Source organism: Phyllobates terribilis, unplaced genomic scaffold (assembly GCF_046119375.1).
Source record: "Phyllobates terribilis strain yellow unplaced genomic scaffold, ASM4611937v1 Scaffold_304__1_contigs__length_2301189, whole genome shotgun sequence".
Classification (NCBI taxonomy): domain Eukaryota; kingdom Metazoa; phylum Chordata; class Amphibia; order Anura; family Dendrobatidae; genus Phyllobates; species Phyllobates terribilis.
This window is the reverse complement of record NW_027363064.1, coordinates 515,949-536,487: the sequence shown is the minus strand read 5'-3', so window position 1 is coordinate 536,487 and position 20,539 is coordinate 515,949. Positions and strand designations below refer to the sequence as shown.

The 20,539-nt window shown below is 41.8% G+C and overlaps 1 protein-coding gene across 1 annotated transcript in view; it reads right to left on the bottom strand.

Moving 5' to 3' along the window:
• LOC141220807 (SH3 domain-containing kinase-binding protein 1-like) overlaps positions 1-20,454 on the bottom strand; it is a 90,995-nt gene extending 70,541 nt beyond the window's left edge. Inside the window, exon 1 of the mRNA XM_073666408.1 lies at positions 20,379-20,454. Coding sequence (XP_073522509.1) covers positions 20,379-20,454 — 76 coding nt within the window. The remainder of the gene's footprint in view (positions 1-20,378) is intronic.
• Positions 20,455-20,539: the final 85 nt, after the last annotated feature.

The window sequence follows — 20,539 nt, the reverse complement described above, 5'->3', positions numbered from 1 at the left end:
CCTCTGACTGGCACCATGCTTGACCCGAGCCTCAGTAATAACAGGGCACCCCCTGTAAATGTCTGAAATAAAATTACATTGAATATTAATTGAACAAAATGTACAGCAGTCCTTTAAATCTCCGTATGCCACTCTAAAGAAAATCATTATACATAACCGCATATTTAAATAACCCTCCACAGGAGCATCATTATGATCCCTAAGGTGTCATTTGTCATTAGAGGTGCCTCATATGGTCGTCAGCTAGAACATTGAAAAAATGTTGGGACATCTGAAATGTAATCCCTCTTAAATGGGAAATGTATACTATCAACCTTCCATTTATCCTGTTGCCTATAGTTATACTGACCTATTCTGTAATATGTGTGTAGATATTGTAATCTTTTGGCAACTTTACCTGCATATAAATATACTTATACGTTTTTCTGTGCTACAGCGCTATGTGCTGCTTGGTCTGGAATACGTGAGCTGCGGGGACTTTAACACCTTCCTACTGACGAAGGGGCGGCTTGACATCCCCAGCGCAAGGTACATTTTATGTTACCTACAATCCTGATCATAACTGTACATAAATGTCTAGGGTTGGTTCTGTTCACTTCGGTGCTGTATTATATGCCTTTGGGTTCTGGTGCTTTTTATATCAAAAATATTGTAGACTGCAGCGACAGAAACCTGAGTGGCTTCATTATTCATCAGTGGGATCTGGCAGGATTTGTTGTATGTCCTGTATATAGTCATCTTGTTCTGGTTGATCATGTAGATAATATTGGCTGGATCTTGGTGTTTCTTGTCTTCTCCTCGGGAAGCTACACTCATTCATGTCTTTTTGTCAGATTCTATGCCGCTGAACTGGTCTGTGGAATCCAGTACCTCCACTCCAAGGGCGTCATCCACAGAGACCTCAAGCCCGAGAACATCCTGGTGGCTGAAACGGGCCATATTAAGATCACAGATTTCGGTCTCGCAATTGACAACATGCATGGAGACCGAACAGCCACCGAATACGCTGGAACACCGGGCTACATGGCTCCTGAGGTGCAGACAATAGTGCTTTCCTATTTAATTTTCACAAAAATTATAGTCCATGGGGTGTTAACATTTTGACCTTTCTGTTCTCTCTTCCATGATAGATTTTTCCTGGCAAGGAGTATAACGCCGGTGTAGACTGGTATTCTTTTGGTGTCATCTTAAAAGATATGGTTACCAGTGAGTGTACGTTCCATCTGACACTCGATGAGGCATCCTCCGGCATTGATGACATCATTAAACAGGTCAGTATAACTCCAAGTTATTAGTACTAGGGGTTGTATAATATTCATTTAAATGGTGATGTCGTGAGAATGTTTTATTGTCTCTACCACTTACCTTCATGGGTTTTACTTTATTGTTTTTAGCTCCTACAGAAAGATCCAGCCAGACGCTTAGGAGTCCATGGTAACATCAGAGAGCAGGTGTTTTTCCAGTGTATTGACTGGGTCTCTGTGGAAGCCCTGAAAGTGCCTCCACCACACATCCCTGTAGTAAGTATATGTCCAGATCACATTGCACCATCATCTCTGCATAGGGGAAACAATGATGGGTAGAGAACACTTATTGAAAGCTGATAGTTGTTTCTATCATTTTTTGGTGTTGACTTTCTGTTGAGTATTATTTACCGCTGACACTAACATTGTTAAACCAACATCATCCAGAGCTGCTGGTCCTGGTCTGATGGTTCAGATCATTTCACTTTTCACTTTCAAGTTAATGTGGACATCATCCTTCTCCAGAAGGATTAAGATTTTGGTAATTTTAGTGCAGTTTAAAACCAGGAATGTGATAAAAAGTCATATTCTTAATGTTATGATTCTTTTTTTGTTTTATAGCCAACTAAAGCTCATCACCGTTCTCGACCACACCATCTGGAGAAATTAGAAGCAGCGGAGGCCAAAAAGTCACCTCTATCAGCAAAGGACCAGGCCATGTTCAAGGGATTTTCTTTTGTCAACATGGAAACCCTTGACAAGACACCAGCTCCATAGTCACCAGAGCGAGCTGTCTTCCTCAGCCTCCAGAAGACCTTGAAGAACCGAAGAGTGAACATCACTGATCATCTGGAAAAACTGCTGGAATGAAGATAACCATGGACACAACACTGAGGGACCCCAAAGACAGACTTTAAAGATGGAGAAGCCAGATATTGTAATCATATGCTGGCGGTAAGTATAAGCGCCACAACACCTGCGCTTCACTATAATCATAGACATGTGCAGAACTTTTTACACTAACCGGTAATTGGGTTTCTTCTTGCTCATGACAGCTCCATCTTTCGGTGCTGTCTTGGGCTGAGAAGAAATAACATGGTGTGCGATGGCCGGCTATTAAGGGGAGGAAGGAGGCCGGATTTTTTTTTTAAACAAACATCATTGCACATGTCTATGATCATTTTTACCATTACCGGTAGTAAGATTTCCTCACACTCATGAAAAAGCTGTCATGGGTGTTGGGAAAAGGTGTGTGATGGCCGGCTATTAAGGGGAGGAAGGAGGCCGGATTTTTTTTTTTTTTTTTTTTTTTTACAGGTGAGCATAAAGATGACAGTGGATCCCAGTGGAAGAAAGAGATGCCAGCAGATCTACTCATATGCTGGCGGTAAGTATAAGCGCCACAACACCTGCGCTTCACTATAATCATAGACATGTGCAGAACTTTTTACACTAACCGGTAATTGGATTTTCCTCTTGCTCATGACAGCTCCATCTTTCGGTGCTGTCTTGGGCTGAGAAGAAATAACATGGTGTGCGATGGCCGGCTATTAAGGGGAGGAGGAGGCCGGATTTTTTTTTTTAAACAAACATCATTGCACATGTCTATGATCATTTTTACCATTACCGGTAGTAAGATTTCCTCACACTCATGAAAAAGCTGTCATGGGTGTTGGGAAAAGGTGTGTGATGGCCGGCTATTAAGGGGAGGAAGGAGGCCGGATTTTTTTTTTATGCAGCTGAGCATAAAGTTGACAGCGGATCCCAATGGAAGACATCGAAGATAAAGGAGTCAGCAGATCTACTCATAAACTGGCGGTAAGTATATGCACCACAATATCTGCACTCCATTATAATCATAGCTATACGCAGAACATTTTACACTGTCAGTCAGTGCCGGTGCGCGGTTAGAGCAGCCGATTACTATGTACTGAGCAGTGACTGAAGCCGCGTCGGCTTTATTAAGATCTGGGCCCCAGTCACTCACAGCCGCAGCTACTTACACTGTATGGCCGCAGCAGAGTGGGCTGGCCTCATCTGACATCAGTGACGTCAGACACTGCTGACCCGCTCTTTGTTCCCAAGCTGCCGGTGCACCCTGGTTCTTGCGGCACAATAGGAGTTGAGAGCCCCAAAGTGATGAGGTGCACGCACACACCCACTTGTAAAAAGAGGGTGCAGCTATGCCAACTGGTGCAGTAACAGAAGAATCTGCGGAAACACGGTCCAGTACCATGTCACCAAAGAGTCCTTCTCACAAAATGCTCCCTCCCACTGTTTTTATGGAGATGGAAGAAGAGCCAATGCCTTCATGGTCATGTTCCATTTTAGAACATGTATATGAAGGACAATCTTGCTGCCAAAGTGCAGATGTAATGCAGTTGCCGGAATGCAACGCACAGAGACACAAGGCAGGGACAGTCAGAGATGATTATAAACAGTTTATGTATATATAAAACAGGTATTTTGAGCAAGGGGATAGCAACAAGGGTATTGAACGGTAATTTGAAATATTAGCAAAATACGAAGTCTCTCAAAGTAATGTGGTGCACCCAGTCAGGGGAGTCACCACGTCAGTTCTTTATCTCTGTATATGGCTCTAGTGGGGGTCACCGGTTATTCCCGCTAGGCCGCAAGTCTTTTCCGGACAAAATCAATTAAAGCAAGTTTAGCTTCTTCCGCCCCAACTGTTCCCCTCCCAACCTGAGTACCTAAACCCAACTGGCCCCGGTACCGTGAGTGAACAGATGAAGTGACGGCCCTGTTCACGTATGCAGCTCTTCTGCTTTCACTGGCGTGACTTTCCTGGCTCAGCAGTCTCTCAACTCCTCTCTTCCTGGCCGTTGGAGGCAGTCTCTCAAGCCGGGGATAGGGGGGTCCAGATCTCGTCTGTCGGCGGGCGACGTCGGGTTCCGCAAACTCACTCAGCACCGCAAGCAGGTTCCGACTCTCCTCAGTACGTACAGCACTTGGGTCACATCTGTGAGGGATCCGGAGCTCATCCACCGCTGCCCGGCTATGGCACCTGGCAGGCCTCCGGCTTAGGCCTGCCACGCAGGTCTTCTCAGCATGCAGGGAGCACGTCAGCTCCTCTCTGCTGCTTGGCGCCAAAAACTCCTCAGGCTTGGCGCGCTGGCCTCTTATCTCCAGGAACTCCTTCCTGGAAGTCACCTGACCGGGTCCAGCATCTAAATCTGCTCTCTCTTCAACTTTTCTTGTATATCTTGGTTCCGCTTGACTGTGTCTGGACAGCAGATGGCAATCTCCCTCCATCTTTGAAGCATCATGTAAGAGTTCTCTTAAAGGCTCTCTCGCCTCTACTACACAGAGTCGTTTTCTTCAGAGGAGTGCATTCATGTAACATTACAAGGAGAAGAAATCGATTGGAAAGACCCAGCAATGTGGCCAGATGTCATCATGGACAAGGAAAGGGAGAAGATTGTATTTTCAGGGCTTTCTAATAACGAAGTATTGAAGCAGATAGTACAATCTCTGCCTAAGGATGTTGATGACCGTTCTTTTAGTGACTTTCTCCTATATGCCAAGTCATCTAATGGGCGTGAACATTTTTTCAGGGATTGGCTAACATGGAGCCCAAGTAAGAAAGCAATGTATTGTGTAGCGTGCATGGCATTTTCTGTTGATCAGAGAATCAAGACTGGGAGCAGACTTTATCGTAAAGAAGGTTTTAATCCTTTGGTTTTCAAATGGAATCGCCTGTACCTCAAGTTACCAGAGCATGAACATATTGCACAGAACAGGAAGCACTACTGGAGTTGGAGAACCCTCCAAAATGCCCTAGGTGGCCATGCTGTTGACTTTGAGATGCAATGAAGTTTAGCGAAGGAAGCGGAGAAGCTCGTGACTCTTCTAGAAAGACTTTTGGATGCGACACTGCAATTAGGTTAATGCAACATGGCTTTCAGGGGAATATTGCAGAGAATTTGAGATCTACATAACGGCAATTTTCTTGGAACTTTGGAAATCCTGTCACAATATGACAGTGTACTAAAAGAGCATCTAGAAAATTCAAGGTTAGTCAAGAAAAGCAAAAAAATTCCAGCTCATTATCTATCTTGGACAATACAAAATAAATTTATAAATATTTATAGAAAACATGTCCTGGATGCCATATTTTCAGATAGGAAAGAAGCTATTTATTTTTATTTGTGATGCTACTTCAGATGTCTCACGCACTGAACAGAGCGTTGTACTTTTGAGGTATGTCTCCAGAGAGACATACATTTTTTTTTCAGAAGACACGAGAAGAAATTGAGGACATGGTTATATCAAGACTGAATGAGCATGCCATTGACCTAAAAACTGCAGAGGCCAGGTATATGATAAAGGAGCAAACATGTCTGGTAGGATTAAAGGTGTAAGGGCCAAAATTCTAGTGAAATTTCCAAGGGCTCTCTTTTGTCTTTGTACTGCCCATTGTATAAACTTTGTGGGTGTTCATGCTGTTGCAAGCTGTCCTGAAATGAAGACTTTTTTGGAAGCCTAAACCGGCTATACATTCTGTTTAGCAACGGTCTTCCAACTTGATGCAGTTGGAAGGCCTTTACATGGTCTAAGTGACACCCGGTGGAGCTCAAGAATAGAGGCTGCCAAGCATTTTGAAGTTTTTTGATGAAGTTCTTTCTTACGGAAAACTTACAAATGATGCACATTCAGAAGCTGAAGATGTCTAAGACTATTTTTTGTCTTTCAGGGCAGTGATTTTAGCAACATTTTGGGTAAAAGTTCTTACGACTTTTGAGGAGAGAAAAAAAATACTACAATCTAGATCTGTCTCTTTTGGAAGTTGGAGCTGCCAACATTAAACCTCTCTCTGAAGAAACGATATTACTCAGGGAAAAGTGTCCCACTCTGCTTTCTGAAGCTGGTTTGGTAGCAGATTCCAGATTGCAAAGGACCTATTGAATGCTCAACAATAGTGCCAAAGAAAGTCAAAGCATCATGAAGCTGCAAATCCTGAAGAGCACTTCAAAGCTAATGGCCTTCTTGTGGCAATGGACACTATAATTTCTCATTTTCACCAGAGCCTCAGATCAATGGAATATGTCTGCAAGTTGTTTGCTCCAGCTCTTAAGGTGAGGACAATTAGTGAAAAAAAATCTGGTGGCATCCACTGAAGAATTGATCTCTGCATACCCTAAGGATCTAAACATCATCGTTACTTTCTGAGCTGCAACATCTTCGGAAAGTTTATGAAGGTACATTTACAGAAAATATGGGTCCACTGGATTTACTAAACGCCATCTACAAATTCAAGCTTCAAGGAATATATGGAGAGGTGTGTATTGCACTCAGAATTTTTAGCATCCTACCACTTTCAGTAGCAGAAGTACAGATAGCATTTAGCAATCTCTCATTGGTAAAGAACTATCTGCGTCCTACAATGACAGAATAACGGTTGAACAGCCTAGCCCTTCTATCAATTGAGCATGAGCTCTCCAGACGCCTGAATATTAAAGACCTGATTAATGATTTTGCTAACCAGAAGGTAAGACGACTGCCTGTTCCACATATGTCAATTTGCATCTTCACATCTTCTACATTGCAGCCAGTTTTACATTAGTGTATTTATGCCATGAATGTTCCCCTGTATTATGGATGAGTATCCTAGCCTGACTGCCGGATTACTGACCCAAAGTCCTAGTATTAGAGAGATGTAACAGATCAGTTAGTAATGTTTCAGTTGTGGGACCTGCACCTGACTGACCCAGCGATGTACTATCAGTGCCCCAGATGGGAATACCCATTTATTATTAGGGCTCAGTTCTAAGGATAGAGTGCACTATTGTCTGTTGTTCTTAGATTTATGGAAATACATTTTTATTATTATGGTTCAGTTCCTTAGATCGTGTGCAATACTGTTTGTTGTTTTTATATTGCATTTTCCTGACCTCACAAAATGACCTTATTTTCATTGTATTAATTGGTTATACATCTTGTCATTGTTTTGTTTTCTGTTTGTTTTGTTACTGACACTATAATTTGCACTTTACATAATTGACCAAAGGATTTAACTAAATGACTCTTATGAAAAAGAGCGAAATGTTTAGTGGGAATGTGTTCCGAAGCTTTTATGTTAAGGGCATTGACCACTCTCTGGTTATTGTTAACCAATGTGTTTGTGAGAGGAATAAAAGGCACTTAGTGACAAAATTCAACATAGACTATATTTCTATTTCCCATATCTCATATTTAGTGCCAAAATTCAAGAAAGGCCATATTAGTAAGTGCCTTATCATCATCTCAAACACATTGGTCAACAATAACCAGAAAATGGCCAATCCTTTTAATCATAGCTTAAAGTTTTGGAAGAATTTACTTTAAAGTTTGTCACCCCTTATATCACAAAATAATAAATATTCAGAAACTGCTTTTCTAATAGACTGACACATCCAGAAGAGATCCCTTTTCATCAGTCACCTCATTATTATAACAAGCAGGATTACAATGAGAGATAACAGAATCCAACATTCACATTAGGTAGTGTCACAGCTCACCTTTTCCCCTTTCCTGCACAATGACATCTGCATGTCACTAAATATAAGAACATGTAAAGAAAACTGTCCCAAGGAAATACATAGAGTCCCCTATAATGTCTAATGTCCATATCTCCAAATAGGCAAGAGAGCAGCTTCCATAAATGTACAGAAAACAGAATACAATAATCTGCAATCAGAAATACAGATTATAAAAAATTATCACAATCTGATTTCAATTAGTTTAAAAATGTATGTGACACATTCCCTTAAAGAAAAATAAAGAAAATATCACTAAACAGAGAATTGGATATTTTAAGAAATGTTTAATAGGTTAGAGTAGAGTAGGGCCCTGCCAAAGGAGTCTACCTTGTCGTGGTGGCAGGCTTAAAAAATCTTTTGGCCAAAACAAAAGCTGCTGGCTATGTATGTGATATAGTGTTTGATGGGAACTGTTAATGTGTGATTGGTAAGGACGTGGTGCAGAAGTGGAGTTTTTCCAAGATTGGGTGGTGGGAGTGTGGAAGATTCAAGAGATGGAGGCGGAGCTGGGGTGGAGTTTCAAGGGGGCTCGAAAATTTTGCCAGAATGGGGTGCTGAAATTCCTCATGACAGCCCTGCTTCTTTATATATCAAAAATCACAGTCTCCTACTCTCCATAGGCTGGTGTTCAAAGGAGTACTGTCATGACAAGCACTGGCGTGTTCAGCAGACCCAAGGCTGTCATGGCAACCCTACGTGTAAACTATTTTGGGAAGAAGAGGTTAAATATAGGGGTAGAATCTCCTCTATTTGTGTTAGAACTCTCCTGTTAGGTTTTTTTGAGTTTGCTGGCCACATGACCATTTTTGCCTATTTAATCCGGCTCCGCCCTCCTTGCCTTGCTGGACTTCATTGTATTTACTACTCTTGAGCTAGCTTGGTGCTCTGTTGCCGTTCTCTGTTAGTTTTGCTAGGTCTTCTGACCTCTATGCTTTTTGTTGTGTGTTTGTCTTTGACTGCTACTATTTCTGCTAGGAGGCGTCCAACTTATCCCAGTCCCTAGTTCTTGTAGGGATACCTCCCTCACACCTATAGGTCTTCGTACAGACTAGCCGAGGACTTTAGCGGGTCTGATCGCAGGATCAGGTTCCCCGTTACATCGTAGGGATCTAGTTTAGTTCTATTGTAGGGACAGATCTCCTGTCTTTCCTTAGTCTCTGTAGCAGATCATAACAGTAAGTCCAGCCCTAAAAGAAAAAAAAAAAAAAAAAAAAAAAATTTTCTCTAAGGAAAGACCTCCAGTTTTCCATCATGGTCTCGGTTCAAGATTTGGCTCAACGCTTGCAGGGACTCTCTCTGGAGGTGGTCAAGCTCCAACAACACGTGAGTAGCTGTCCTGGAGCACATTTTGTTGAACCAAAGGTACGTCTGCCTGATTTATTTTTTGGCGAACAACAAGATTTTTTTTCTTTTAAAAATGCTTGTTTATTGTATTTTCGTTTGAGACCCGGATCCTCTGGTGATGAGTCACAGCGCATAGGGTTCATAATGTCACTTTTGCGCAAAGATCCTCAGGGATGGGCCTTCTCTCTCCAACCTAGTGATCCGTGCTTTAGATCAGTGGATAGTTTTTTTTCTGCTTTGTGTTTGTTGTACGATGATCCTGATCGTGTCTCATCTGCTGAGTCTGAATTAAGACGTTTGAGGCAGGGATCGGGTAATGTGGAAAAATATTGTTCTCACTTCCGTCGGTGGTCTGCCCAGGTGGGGTGGAACGATTCAGCTTTGAAAAGCTTGTTTCTTGCAGGGCTAGGTGAAAGGGTTAAGGATTTACTGATTGCTTATCCCACACCTGGAAACTTGCAGGAGGCAATGCAATTAGCTATACGGGTGGACAGGAGACTTCGTGCAAGGATTAATGAAAGCAAATCCTCTGCTATGTCAACTCCGAGTCTTGAGAGGGTCTGTGCTGACAATGGAGAGCCGATGGAGATTGGGGCGATGGCACCCCGCTCTCAGGAAAAAGACCGCAGGCTTTCTGAAGGCTTGTGCTTCTATTGCGGAAATCTTGGTCATTTTATTAAGAGCTGTGTGCTTCGTATGAAGAAAGAAAAAAAAATGGTCAGTCATGCCCGTATTGCCTGTTTAAATTCTAAGGGAGTATTCCTATCTGCCACTACTGCTGCTCAGGATGAATTCATTGAATTTCGGGTATTTTTGGATTGTGGTTCTACTCTGAATGTGATTGATGGGGGATTCTTGGAAAAACTTAGATTAGAACCTAAAACTTTGTCATCCCCTATTTCTGTGGTTTCTGTTGATGGCTCTCCCTTGAAGAGTGTTACTCACAAGGTCTGTGAATTTCCCCTCACTATTAATGGTATTCATCAAGAGAATTTGGATTTGGTGGTATTGGATAATTTGCCTTCTCCAGTAATATTGGGGTTACCCTGGTTAAAATTGCACAATCCTGTATTGGATTGGTCTACCAATGAAATTAAGTCCTGGAGCCCTAAGTGTTATGACAAGTGTTGTAATGGGCGCATTGCTGCTGTGGAAAAAGGGGAATTACCTGTACCTATTCAGGATTTTTGGAGAGTTTTTTCTGAGGAGGAGTCGCAAATTTTGCCTCCCCATAGAGACTATGATTGTACCATTGAATTTGTCCCTGGAGCGACTCTTCCTAAAAGTCGTTTATTTAATCTGACTATTCCTGAGAGAAAGGCTTTGGAGGAATACATACAGACAAGCTTGGCCGCCGGTCACATTAGGCCTTCCAAGTCTCCTGTGGCTGTTGGATTTTATTTTGTAAAAAAGAAAGATGGCGGTTTACGTCCTAGTCTGGACTTTCGTGAGATTAATAAAATTACTGTACGCAATCCTTACCCACTGCCATTGATTCCTGATTTATTTAACCAGTTAGTGGGGGCCAAGTGGTTCTCTAAAATTGATCTCCGGGGGGCATACAATTTGTTGCGCATGAAGGAGGGTGATGAATGGAAGACTGCTTTTAACACTCCTGTGGGTCATTTTGAGAACCTGGTTATGCCTTTTGGTCTTACCAATGCTCCAGCATTTTTTCAGAATCTTATTAATGACATCCTTAGACCTTTAATCGGCAAAAATGTGGTTGTGTATTTGGATGACATTCTGATTTATTCGCCTGATCTGGAGTCTCATTGGCGGAGCGTACGTGAGGTATTACAGTTATTAATGGACAATTCACTTTTTGCTAAGCTGGAGAAATGTGAGTTCGCTGTACAGAGAATTAGTTTTTTGGGCTACATTATCTCCAGTGAAGGTTTTGAGATGGACCCGGTTAAAGTTCAAGCTGTGCAGGAATGGCCTAGGCCTATTGGTTTGAAATCGATACAGAGGTTTTTGGGTTTCGCCAATTATTACAGAAAATTCATAAAAATTTTTTCTATTATTGTCAAACCACTGACCGATCTCACCAGGAAAGGTGCTAATGCGGTTCAGTGGACTTCTGAGGCCATTGAAGCTTTTGTGTTTCTAAAGGAGAGGTTCACCTCTGCTCCCATCCTTATGCAGCCTGATGTGACTAAGCCGTTTTTGGTTGAGGTTGATGCTTCTTCGGTGGGGGTCGGTGCGGTGTTGTCTCAGGAAAACAAGGATGGAGTACATCCCTGTGCCTTTTTTTCAAAGAAATTTTCTGAGGCTGATCTTAATTACGATATTGGTAATCGGGAATTGCTGGCGATTAAACTCGCATTTGAACACTGGCGTCACCTCTTGGAAGGTGCTGAATTTCCCATTCAGGTTTTCACTGATCATAAAAATCTGATCTATCTTGATGCTGCCAAGCGCTTGAATGCCCGTCAGGCTAGGTGGGCACTTTTTTTCTCGTGGTTTAATTTTTCCGTTACTTACATCCCGGGTACCAAGAATGTTAAAGCGGATGCTTTGTCTCGCAGCTTTTCTCCCATGGTCGGTGTTGAGGAGGAAGAGGAGACCATTTTACAAGAAGGTGTTGTGATTGCTGCTTTGGACTCCGTTTTGGAGGATGAGATTCTTAAAGATCAGGAGAATGCCCTATCTAACACTCCCCATGGGAGGTTGTTTGTGCCTAGGACCTTTAGGAGAGATTTGTTTGTTGAGTGTCATGAGTCTCGGTTGGCAGGTCATCCAGGAATTTCTGAGACCAAGAGACTTGTGGGTCGCAGTTTTTGGTGGCCTGGATGGCAGAAGGAAGTCATTAAGTGGGTGCGCCAATGTACTGTGTGTGCAAGATCCAAGTCTTCGCATGCTCCTGCTGCGGGGTTGCTTTGCCCTCTGGAGGTTCCTAGTGCACCTTGGACACATCTGGCTATGGACTTTATTACTGACCTTCCCCCCTCTGAAGGTTTCACGGTCATCTGGGTGGTCGTGGACCGTTTTAGCAAGATGTGTCACTTGGTTCCCTTCATCAAACTGCCCTGCGCTAAGACACTCGCTAAGGCTTTTGTCAAGGAAATTGTCAGACTACATGGTGTTCCTACTGACATTGTTTCTGATAGGGGACCTCAGTTCGTGGCTCGTTTTTGGCGTGCCTTTTGTGACAGGTTGGGAGTTCATTTGTCGTTTTCATCCGGATATCATCCTGAGTCTAATGGCCAGACTGAAAGGAAGAACCAGGATGTTGAGCAGTTCTTGCGTTGTTTTGTGGCAGACAATCAAGAGGGGTGGTCTGAGTTTCTGCCACTTGCTGAATTTGCTCTTAACAACCATACATCCTCTTCTGCTGGGTGTTCGCCTTTTTTTTGTTGTTCTGGGAGACATCCGTCTTTTGGGTCATTCTCCAAATTGGTTTCGGCTGTGCCTGAGGAGGAGAGCTTTTCCGGTGATTTGGAGAGAGTTTGGACGGATGTGCGTGGTAATCTTCAGGAGGCTAACAAAAAATCTAAGAGGTACTTTGATAGGAAACGGCAAGAGGTTTTGTTTGCTGTTGGTGACATGGTTTGGTTGTCCTCTAAGAATCTGCGATTGAGGATTCCTTCTAAAAAATTGGGTCCCAAGTTCGTAGGGCCCTTTAAGGTGCTTCAGATAGTTAACCAATCTGCTGTTAGGTTGGAGGTTCCTACGTCCTGGAAGATTAACCCGGTGTTTCATGTTTCTCTATTGAAAAAAGCTGATGTGTCGGATGGTGACGCCTCTGCCACTGTTTCTCCGGTGGTGGAGGACGGGGAATATGAAATTTCCCGCATCCTAAATTCTAGACAGTATAGAGGGAGTTTGCAGTATCTCGTCGCTTGGAAGGGTTTAGGACCTGAGGATAACTCATGGGTGAGGGCGGATGATGTTTCTGCTTCCAGACTTGTCAGAGCGTTTCACAGGAGGTTTCCTGGTAAGCCTGGGCCTAGGGGATCCGGAGGATCCTCTTAGAAGAGGGGGTACTGTTAGAACTCTCCTGTTAGGTTTTTTTGAGTTTGCTGGTCACTATTTAATCCGGCTCCGCCCTCCTTGCCTTGCTGGACTTCATTGTATTTACTACTCTTGAGCTAGCTTGGTGCTCTGTTGCCGTTCTCTGTTAGTTTTGCTAGGTCTTCTGACCTCTATGCTTTTTGTTGTGTGTTTGTCTTTGACTGCTACTATTTCTGCTAGGAGGTGTCCAACTTATCCCAGTCCCTAGTTCTTGTAGGGATACCTCCCTCACATCTATAGGTCTTCGTACAGACTAGCCGAGGACTTTAGCGGGTCTGATCGCAGGATCAGGTTCCCCGTTACATCGTAGGGATCTAGTTTAGTTCTATTGTAGGGACAGATCTCCTGTCTTTCCTTAGTCTCTGTAGCAGATCATAACAATTTGTATCTCAATCCGCCTGTTGGTAGACCCAAAATGACATAAAAGCGATTTTGTATCATAAAATATAAATTTTATTGAATGATATTTAAAGTTATACAAAGACAATAAATAAGGAAAGGAGGGGAGGGGTTGGGGATAGGAGAGGACAGCTACAGAGGCAGGATGAGATGGTAAAGATCCTGCAAGGAGACTAACATCCCTAAACCAGCATAGATTGTATCACAAATGTGAGTGTAAGCTGCCGGCCAGGTAATATAATGGTAAAAAACCAAGCATAGATCGTATCAAAAGGTACCTTCACATAAGGAGCATTGATAGCAAAGGTAGGTATAACATGTGGCTTTCAAGGTAATAACCTTATAAGGTAAGTCAGTGACAATAGTAGGTATAACATGTAACAAGAAAAGGTAATAATAGACAATAGATTCAGAGGTTACATTATAAAAGATATCGTCATTGTCAAAGATTTCCATTACCTTGTGCCATAAAGATAAGATCTAAGGCAGCGTGCACTAAGATGCTGGGGGGGTGTAGCAGCCGCAGGTGGAGCTTCCCTCCATTCACTACTGTTAGAAGCAGATGATAGCTGAATAACACAGCCGTCATCTGCCAGCTCAGTTCCCAAGTCCACATCAAAGAACAGGGATGTATGTTATTTTTTTTATAAACATTTTATTTTATTGTTTTACTTTTTTTATTTTAGTCCCTATACAGAACGTGAACCTGGTTGCTTCATTGCGCGATGCTGCGAGGCATGATTTAACATTGCAGCTGTGGGGGCCATTGTGTAGGTTTATTGACTAAGAAAGCCCCCTAACTTTATTTAACAACCTAGATGCCACTGTTACTATAGGTTGCGGCATCAAAGAGGTAAATTAAAGATAACAGCTAGGATCAAAGACATTGACTGCTCAGTTCCTGCAGGAGCCCCTCAGTGATCCAGCTGGAATGGCGCCACCACCGGAGGTGAGTATAGCTGCTATTACTTTACTTTGTGGAAACAGTAATTGAGAAGGGTTAGTCCTAGTAGTGGACAACCCTTATATAGACTAAGGGCTTGATTCATTAAGGGGTTTATGTTGAAATTGTGTAAAACTCCTTAACAGTGATGAGCGAGCGTGCTCACCACTGCTCGGTACTCGCCTGAGCATCACCCTGCTCGACATGCTCGGCGAGTATTTTCGGGGTTGCTCGGGCGGGAGCTCTGTTCCCCGCCATGCATGTTTGGCTCTCTTTAGAGAGCCAATGACCATGCAGGGATTGTTTGCCACACACTGTAATGTCGTAGCCATGTTGGTTGTGGCATTACAGTGATTGGCTGGCCGAATAGCGTCATCGAGTCTATATAAGACCGGGCGCCGCTATGCTCATCAAAGCCTATCCCGGAAACAGGCAGAGTAAGGAGAGGTCCTGCTGTGTGAGGGAGAGAATTGGCGGTGTAATAGTTACATATAGGTAGTGGTACTCCAGGAGTATGTATATATATATATCCATCTGAACTAACAGTTCTTCTGAGGACTAATCCAGCTGCATATATTAATCCTGATAGCACGAGTTAGGCAGGCAGGCAGGGTTTGTGGCAGTGTACACAGCACAAGAGGGTCCACTGCACGTTCTGTCTGCTCCTGCTGTTACAGATATCCGTAGACATAGCCCCAGATATCAGGGGCCAGAGCTATTTTTTTTTATGTTAATCCTGATCATTTGCTTAAAAAAGCAATCCAGAGTACACCATTTTACTTCTCCATTTGCTTGTTAGCACTGCAGAATACAGCCAGATCTTTTCCATCATCAGACGTGATCCCATATTACAGCGATAAAAATTCAGAAATGTGTAGTGAACGTGGAAAATATTATCCTTCATTTACAGTTTGTAGCAGTTTGTCAGTGAAGCTATTCACACGTGGTCGCTGTGAATAATAGGAAACTACAAGCCCGCTATTTAAAACAGTAGGCGTCCATCAGACATATCACATATAACTGCGGTACAAATCCAGCCATTTGTAGCGAGCGTGTAAAATATTGTCTTCCATTTACAGTTTGTAGCAGTGTGTCAGTTAAGCTATTCACAAGGGCGCATTGAGGAGCATTTTTGTTTTTGGTTATTTATTTTGCCTTATATACAAGTCATTACCTTGGAAAGGATGTTCCTTGACATTTTTCCCACGAAAATCCATTTTGGTTTAGTTTTTGTATGTTTCATTGTGAATCCGTAAAAGTGGGGTAATACTCTGACAACATTGTTCACAGCAGTGACCTGGGAGTCAGAGATGCTTCCAGGGGTCTTCCCCATGCTGTTCCCATGCCATTTGAGCATGGACAGTTTTTGGCCCCCTGCAGACCTCCGGGGTGGAGGGGGTGCCACCGAAAAAATGCTCGAGTTTCCCATAGACTTAAATTAGGCTCATTGCTGGGGTCGAGCACTCGAGCATTCCAATTTGCTTGATTCGAGCAACTAGAACCCGAGCATTTTAGTGCTCGCTCATCACTACTCCTTAATAAGTTGCAATGTTTAGCATAAACGCCAGCTCCACTATTATGAGATAGAATGTGCAGGATATGGACGGGGCGCGGCTACTCAAATCATGATACATTATGCCACTCTAGTGGTGTAACTTACTCCAGAAGTGTACTCCAGTCACTAATTGGAGGACACGTTTGGCTACAGCGCATGCTGGTTATCAGATACACCTAGTCCATGAAGAGTCATACTCTACTTAATGAATAAGGCACATTGTACTCCAGCAAGCCCCTTCATTAAAACTTATGTGCGTAACGCCAGTCTAAATGAATGTGCTTCTAAATGTACACAGAGAAGCCTCAACTGAATAAAACTTAAGGCACCAACAAAAAAGTATAACCAAATTTTAGTTTACAAGCAACTTATTACTTATATATACTATTAAAGGGAATCTGACGGCAGGTTTTTGCTATGTAATCTGAAAGCAGCATAATATAGAGCAAGAAAGCCTGATTCAAGCAATGTATCACTGACTGGACTGCTTGGTACAGTTTTGATATAATCCATGCTTTATCTGCTGTTGATATAGCAGCGCTATAAATGCTGAGCTCGATGTAACCCCTCCCCCACCGCTGATTGGCAGCTTCCTATGTACACTGTACAGTTTCAGAAAACTGCCAATCAGTGGTAGGGGCGGGGTTACACAGATTAACCTGACTGGCCTGCACATGAGACCTAGTCAGGCTGTGATAATCTCCTGCTGATAAATTAATAAAATTCAGTGAAACACATGTGGTGTCAACATGTGCACTATACCTCTAAATTCATTGAAGGGTACAGTTTTTTTTTTTAAATGTGGTCACTTTGGGGGTTTCTGCTTTTCTGGTACATCAGGCGTTCTGCTGATGTGACATGGCACCCCAAACCATTCTGGCCACATACTGGAGATTTGTATTTTCAGGAGAAAATTGTATTATGATTTATAGGGTCCAATTTTTCTTGTCATCCTTGCAAAACGTTGGGGCTAAACCAACATTTTGGTTGAAAAAATGTCATCCTTCAATTTCACCTCCAAGTGTTTAGTGACTTGTCACCCGGCTTAAGATGCTCACTACACCCAGAAATGAATTCCTTGAGGGATACAGTTTCCAAAATGGGTTCAATTATGGGAGTTTTTGTGGGTTTCTCACCTTATGGGCTCTTGAAATGTGACATGTCATCTGCAATCTATTCCAGGTAAAATTGTGAGCCAAAAGTTTTATAGCGCTTCTTCCCTTCTGAGCCCAAAGAGTAGTCTCCGACCACATATGGAGTATTGATGTACTCAACGTTACCCTTGTAAAAATGAAAATTTGTGGCTTCTTCAACATCTTAGTGGAAAAAAACTTTTTTTTTCTTTTTCACAGCCTAGTGTTATAAAATTCTCTGAAATGCCTGTGGGTTCAAGATGCTCACCCCACCCCTAAATGAATTCATAGTGGGTGTAGTTTTTATAATTTGGGTAATTGTGGGAGGTTTTGGATTTTAGCACTTCAGGAGCTCCGCAAATGTAACATGATGTTTATAGTCTATCTCTTCCAAAATAGCTTAACAAAGGCCAAATAGCGCTCCTTTCCTTCTGAACCCAGCTATGGGCCCCAAAAATAGGTTTCAGCCTCTTATGGGATTTCAGTGTACTGAGACATTTGGGGCTAAAGTAACATTTTCATAGAAAACATTTTTCTTGTTCCAATGTTATAAACTTTTGTGAAGCATCTTTGGATCTAAAATGGCCAGCATACCCTTAGTTGAATTCCTTGAGGAATGCAGTAACTAACATGGGGCCTTTTCTAGGGGCTTTCCGTTCTTTGGGCACCTCAGGAGCTCTGCAAATGTGACATGGCATATGGAATCTATTCCAGCCAAAATTGTGCTCCAATGTAAAATTTTGCTCCTTGCCTTTCAAGCCCTGCCGTTTATCCAAAAAGTATCTTCCAGCCACATGTGGGGTGTTGGCCCAAAATTAATTGTCTATTTTCTTCTGCTCCGTTACTGAAATGACAAAATTGGGAGCTAAAGTAACATTTTTGTGCATAAAAAGTAATTTTTCATTTAACAGCATGAAGCCCTGTGGGGTATACAAAATTTCTCAATACAGTTTTGAATATCTTGAGGGGTACACGTGACATAGGCCCCTCAAAATCACTTCAAATGTGTAAAGGGCCCCTAAAAAAAGAGAGTTTGGAAATCTCATTGAGAAAAAGAAAAATTACTGCTAAACTTTTAACCCTTATAAAAAATCCTAACAAAAAAATATCAGTTAAAAATAGAGCGTATTTAATGTAGACATATGGTAAATGTTATTTATTTAAAAAAATTCTGCAGTATGGCACAAAAATAAAGTTTTTAGGGACATAAAAATTTCAAAGTTCAAAAATGGAGATTTTTTCAAAATATATGCATCAAATTTCTATTTCTTTAATATAAATGCCAATCATATTAACCTAAATCTACCACTAACATAAAATACAACGTGTCAAAAAAAAAATTATTACCACATAAAATAGCACATTGGTTTAAAAAATTTGGCCTGGTCAGGAAGGTGAAAACTACCTTAGACGGGAAAGGGTTATTCCCAATATATGTGATAACTCTGAAGTGGAGCAGACTCCACAATACAAGCTGTTCACATTATTACATAGATTTCTTAGACCCGATGAGGCTTGTTTAGTTACGTTGAAAATCCACTTGCTTTTGAGCTGAAGCATTTCCACCTGTTCACATGGGCCAATAAATACACCATTTTTGATGTAATTTTCTATAAAGTGCTACCCTCTTTTTCGCTGACTTATGTGCCATAGCTTGGTGGGTTGCAGTCTGTGTGCTGGAGCCTTTCTTTATGCTTTTCCAGCTCCTTTTTTTGTTAATCTATCTATCATCTACATTTTGCATTAGTAACCATCCTCCAAATCCCCTTGTCCGGCCACTTTCTGAATAGTTTGGATATTCTATTTGGACACATCACGGCTCATGGAAGAAATAAATCACACAATGACAGCACATCCATATAAAAAACATTCTGTTTCATTATGAAGCTTACAACAGAGTGGCAAGTGACAAGACATAAATACCAGAGATATTATCAAAATCCAAGTTAAAAACAGCATCACTAAATATGCAGGGAATCGATTGTACGAGCCAAGAGACTGTATTTTTATTTGCTCAAAATAGGAAAAGGGGAGCAAAAAATGTAAAACATAATTCACACTTAGTTTTGGGTGATGAGTATAAATGACAGTGAAGTGGTAACTTATAATAAGGAACATACACTGGTAACACAATGACGTTCCTGTAAGTATAACATGTTGTAATGATGGGACATTCATTCCATGCTATGAGAAACTAGCGTAACTCTCTCAGCAGTAATGTCATCTTCCACCTCTTCACATCGTCTGCACTGACTTGTGGTATTTGCCAATTACGGAAACAGCGAGTGACGGCAAAAACCAGTGCGTCGTTATACCGTGATATACAAAATGGGTCACATCTATATAAACGTCACCAATTCCTTATAACCCCATGCACTGCTCTCACTGAGATCACTTGGTTGCACATTAACTTTACATACAAATGATGAAATATATACATACAACAAAATCCCTTTAATCGGGCATCCGATAGTCCAGAAGTTCTGATTATCTGGCATCTGACCTGTACATTGGACTTTCTTCCTAGAGATTCTCTAGGTAGAGTTCATCCACAACATATACATGGCAGTCCAATAATCCAGTGTATTAGTTCATCTGTCACCTCTCAGGTCCCATCAAAGCTGAATTAAAGACATTTTATTGTATATATACATACAACACTCAAGCACCCAGATTTCTAGGGGTTTGTCCTGATTCTTAGACCCCATGTGGGGTGCAGCTTGAGAAAGGGCAACGTCACATATAAATATGGGAGAGACATGTCACATTAGATTTGTCTTCTATACTTTCCCACTTGCGTTCACTCGAGGATGACAGAAAATGAGACATATTCAGCATCTTCTTCATTCTTGCAACCTAAAGAGGCAAGTCTAATAATACAAGTGCAGCAACCGACCTCATGGCAACACCGATACTCCACACAATTGTCGCCTCCAACACAAGAAGCTATTTTGAGTAGAATCTTAACCAGTTTGTCTACGAATATGATTATTAATGCTTATTTTTGGGTTTTGTTATACATTTTTTCTATAACATGTTGGACATCAATACAGTATATACTTATATTGCTGTTTTTGATTTAAACATTTGCGCACTATGCAATTAAAAATATAGTCATTCGTATAACATGTCTTTTACAATTTGTACCACTAGAGGTCTCTGTTGTACTCTATCCAGTGGCTTCAAATACGCTGCACGCAGTACCAAACGTCACCACTAGAGTGAAATTCAGAAATCTCAGCTGCTTGTAAACAAGGGACGCCTTGGCTTTCACAATCATTGTCTTTCTTCATTGCTTCTTATTATTTCATTACTTGGAAAGATAATGTAAACTAATCCAAAGCCCTATCCTAAAATACATTTAC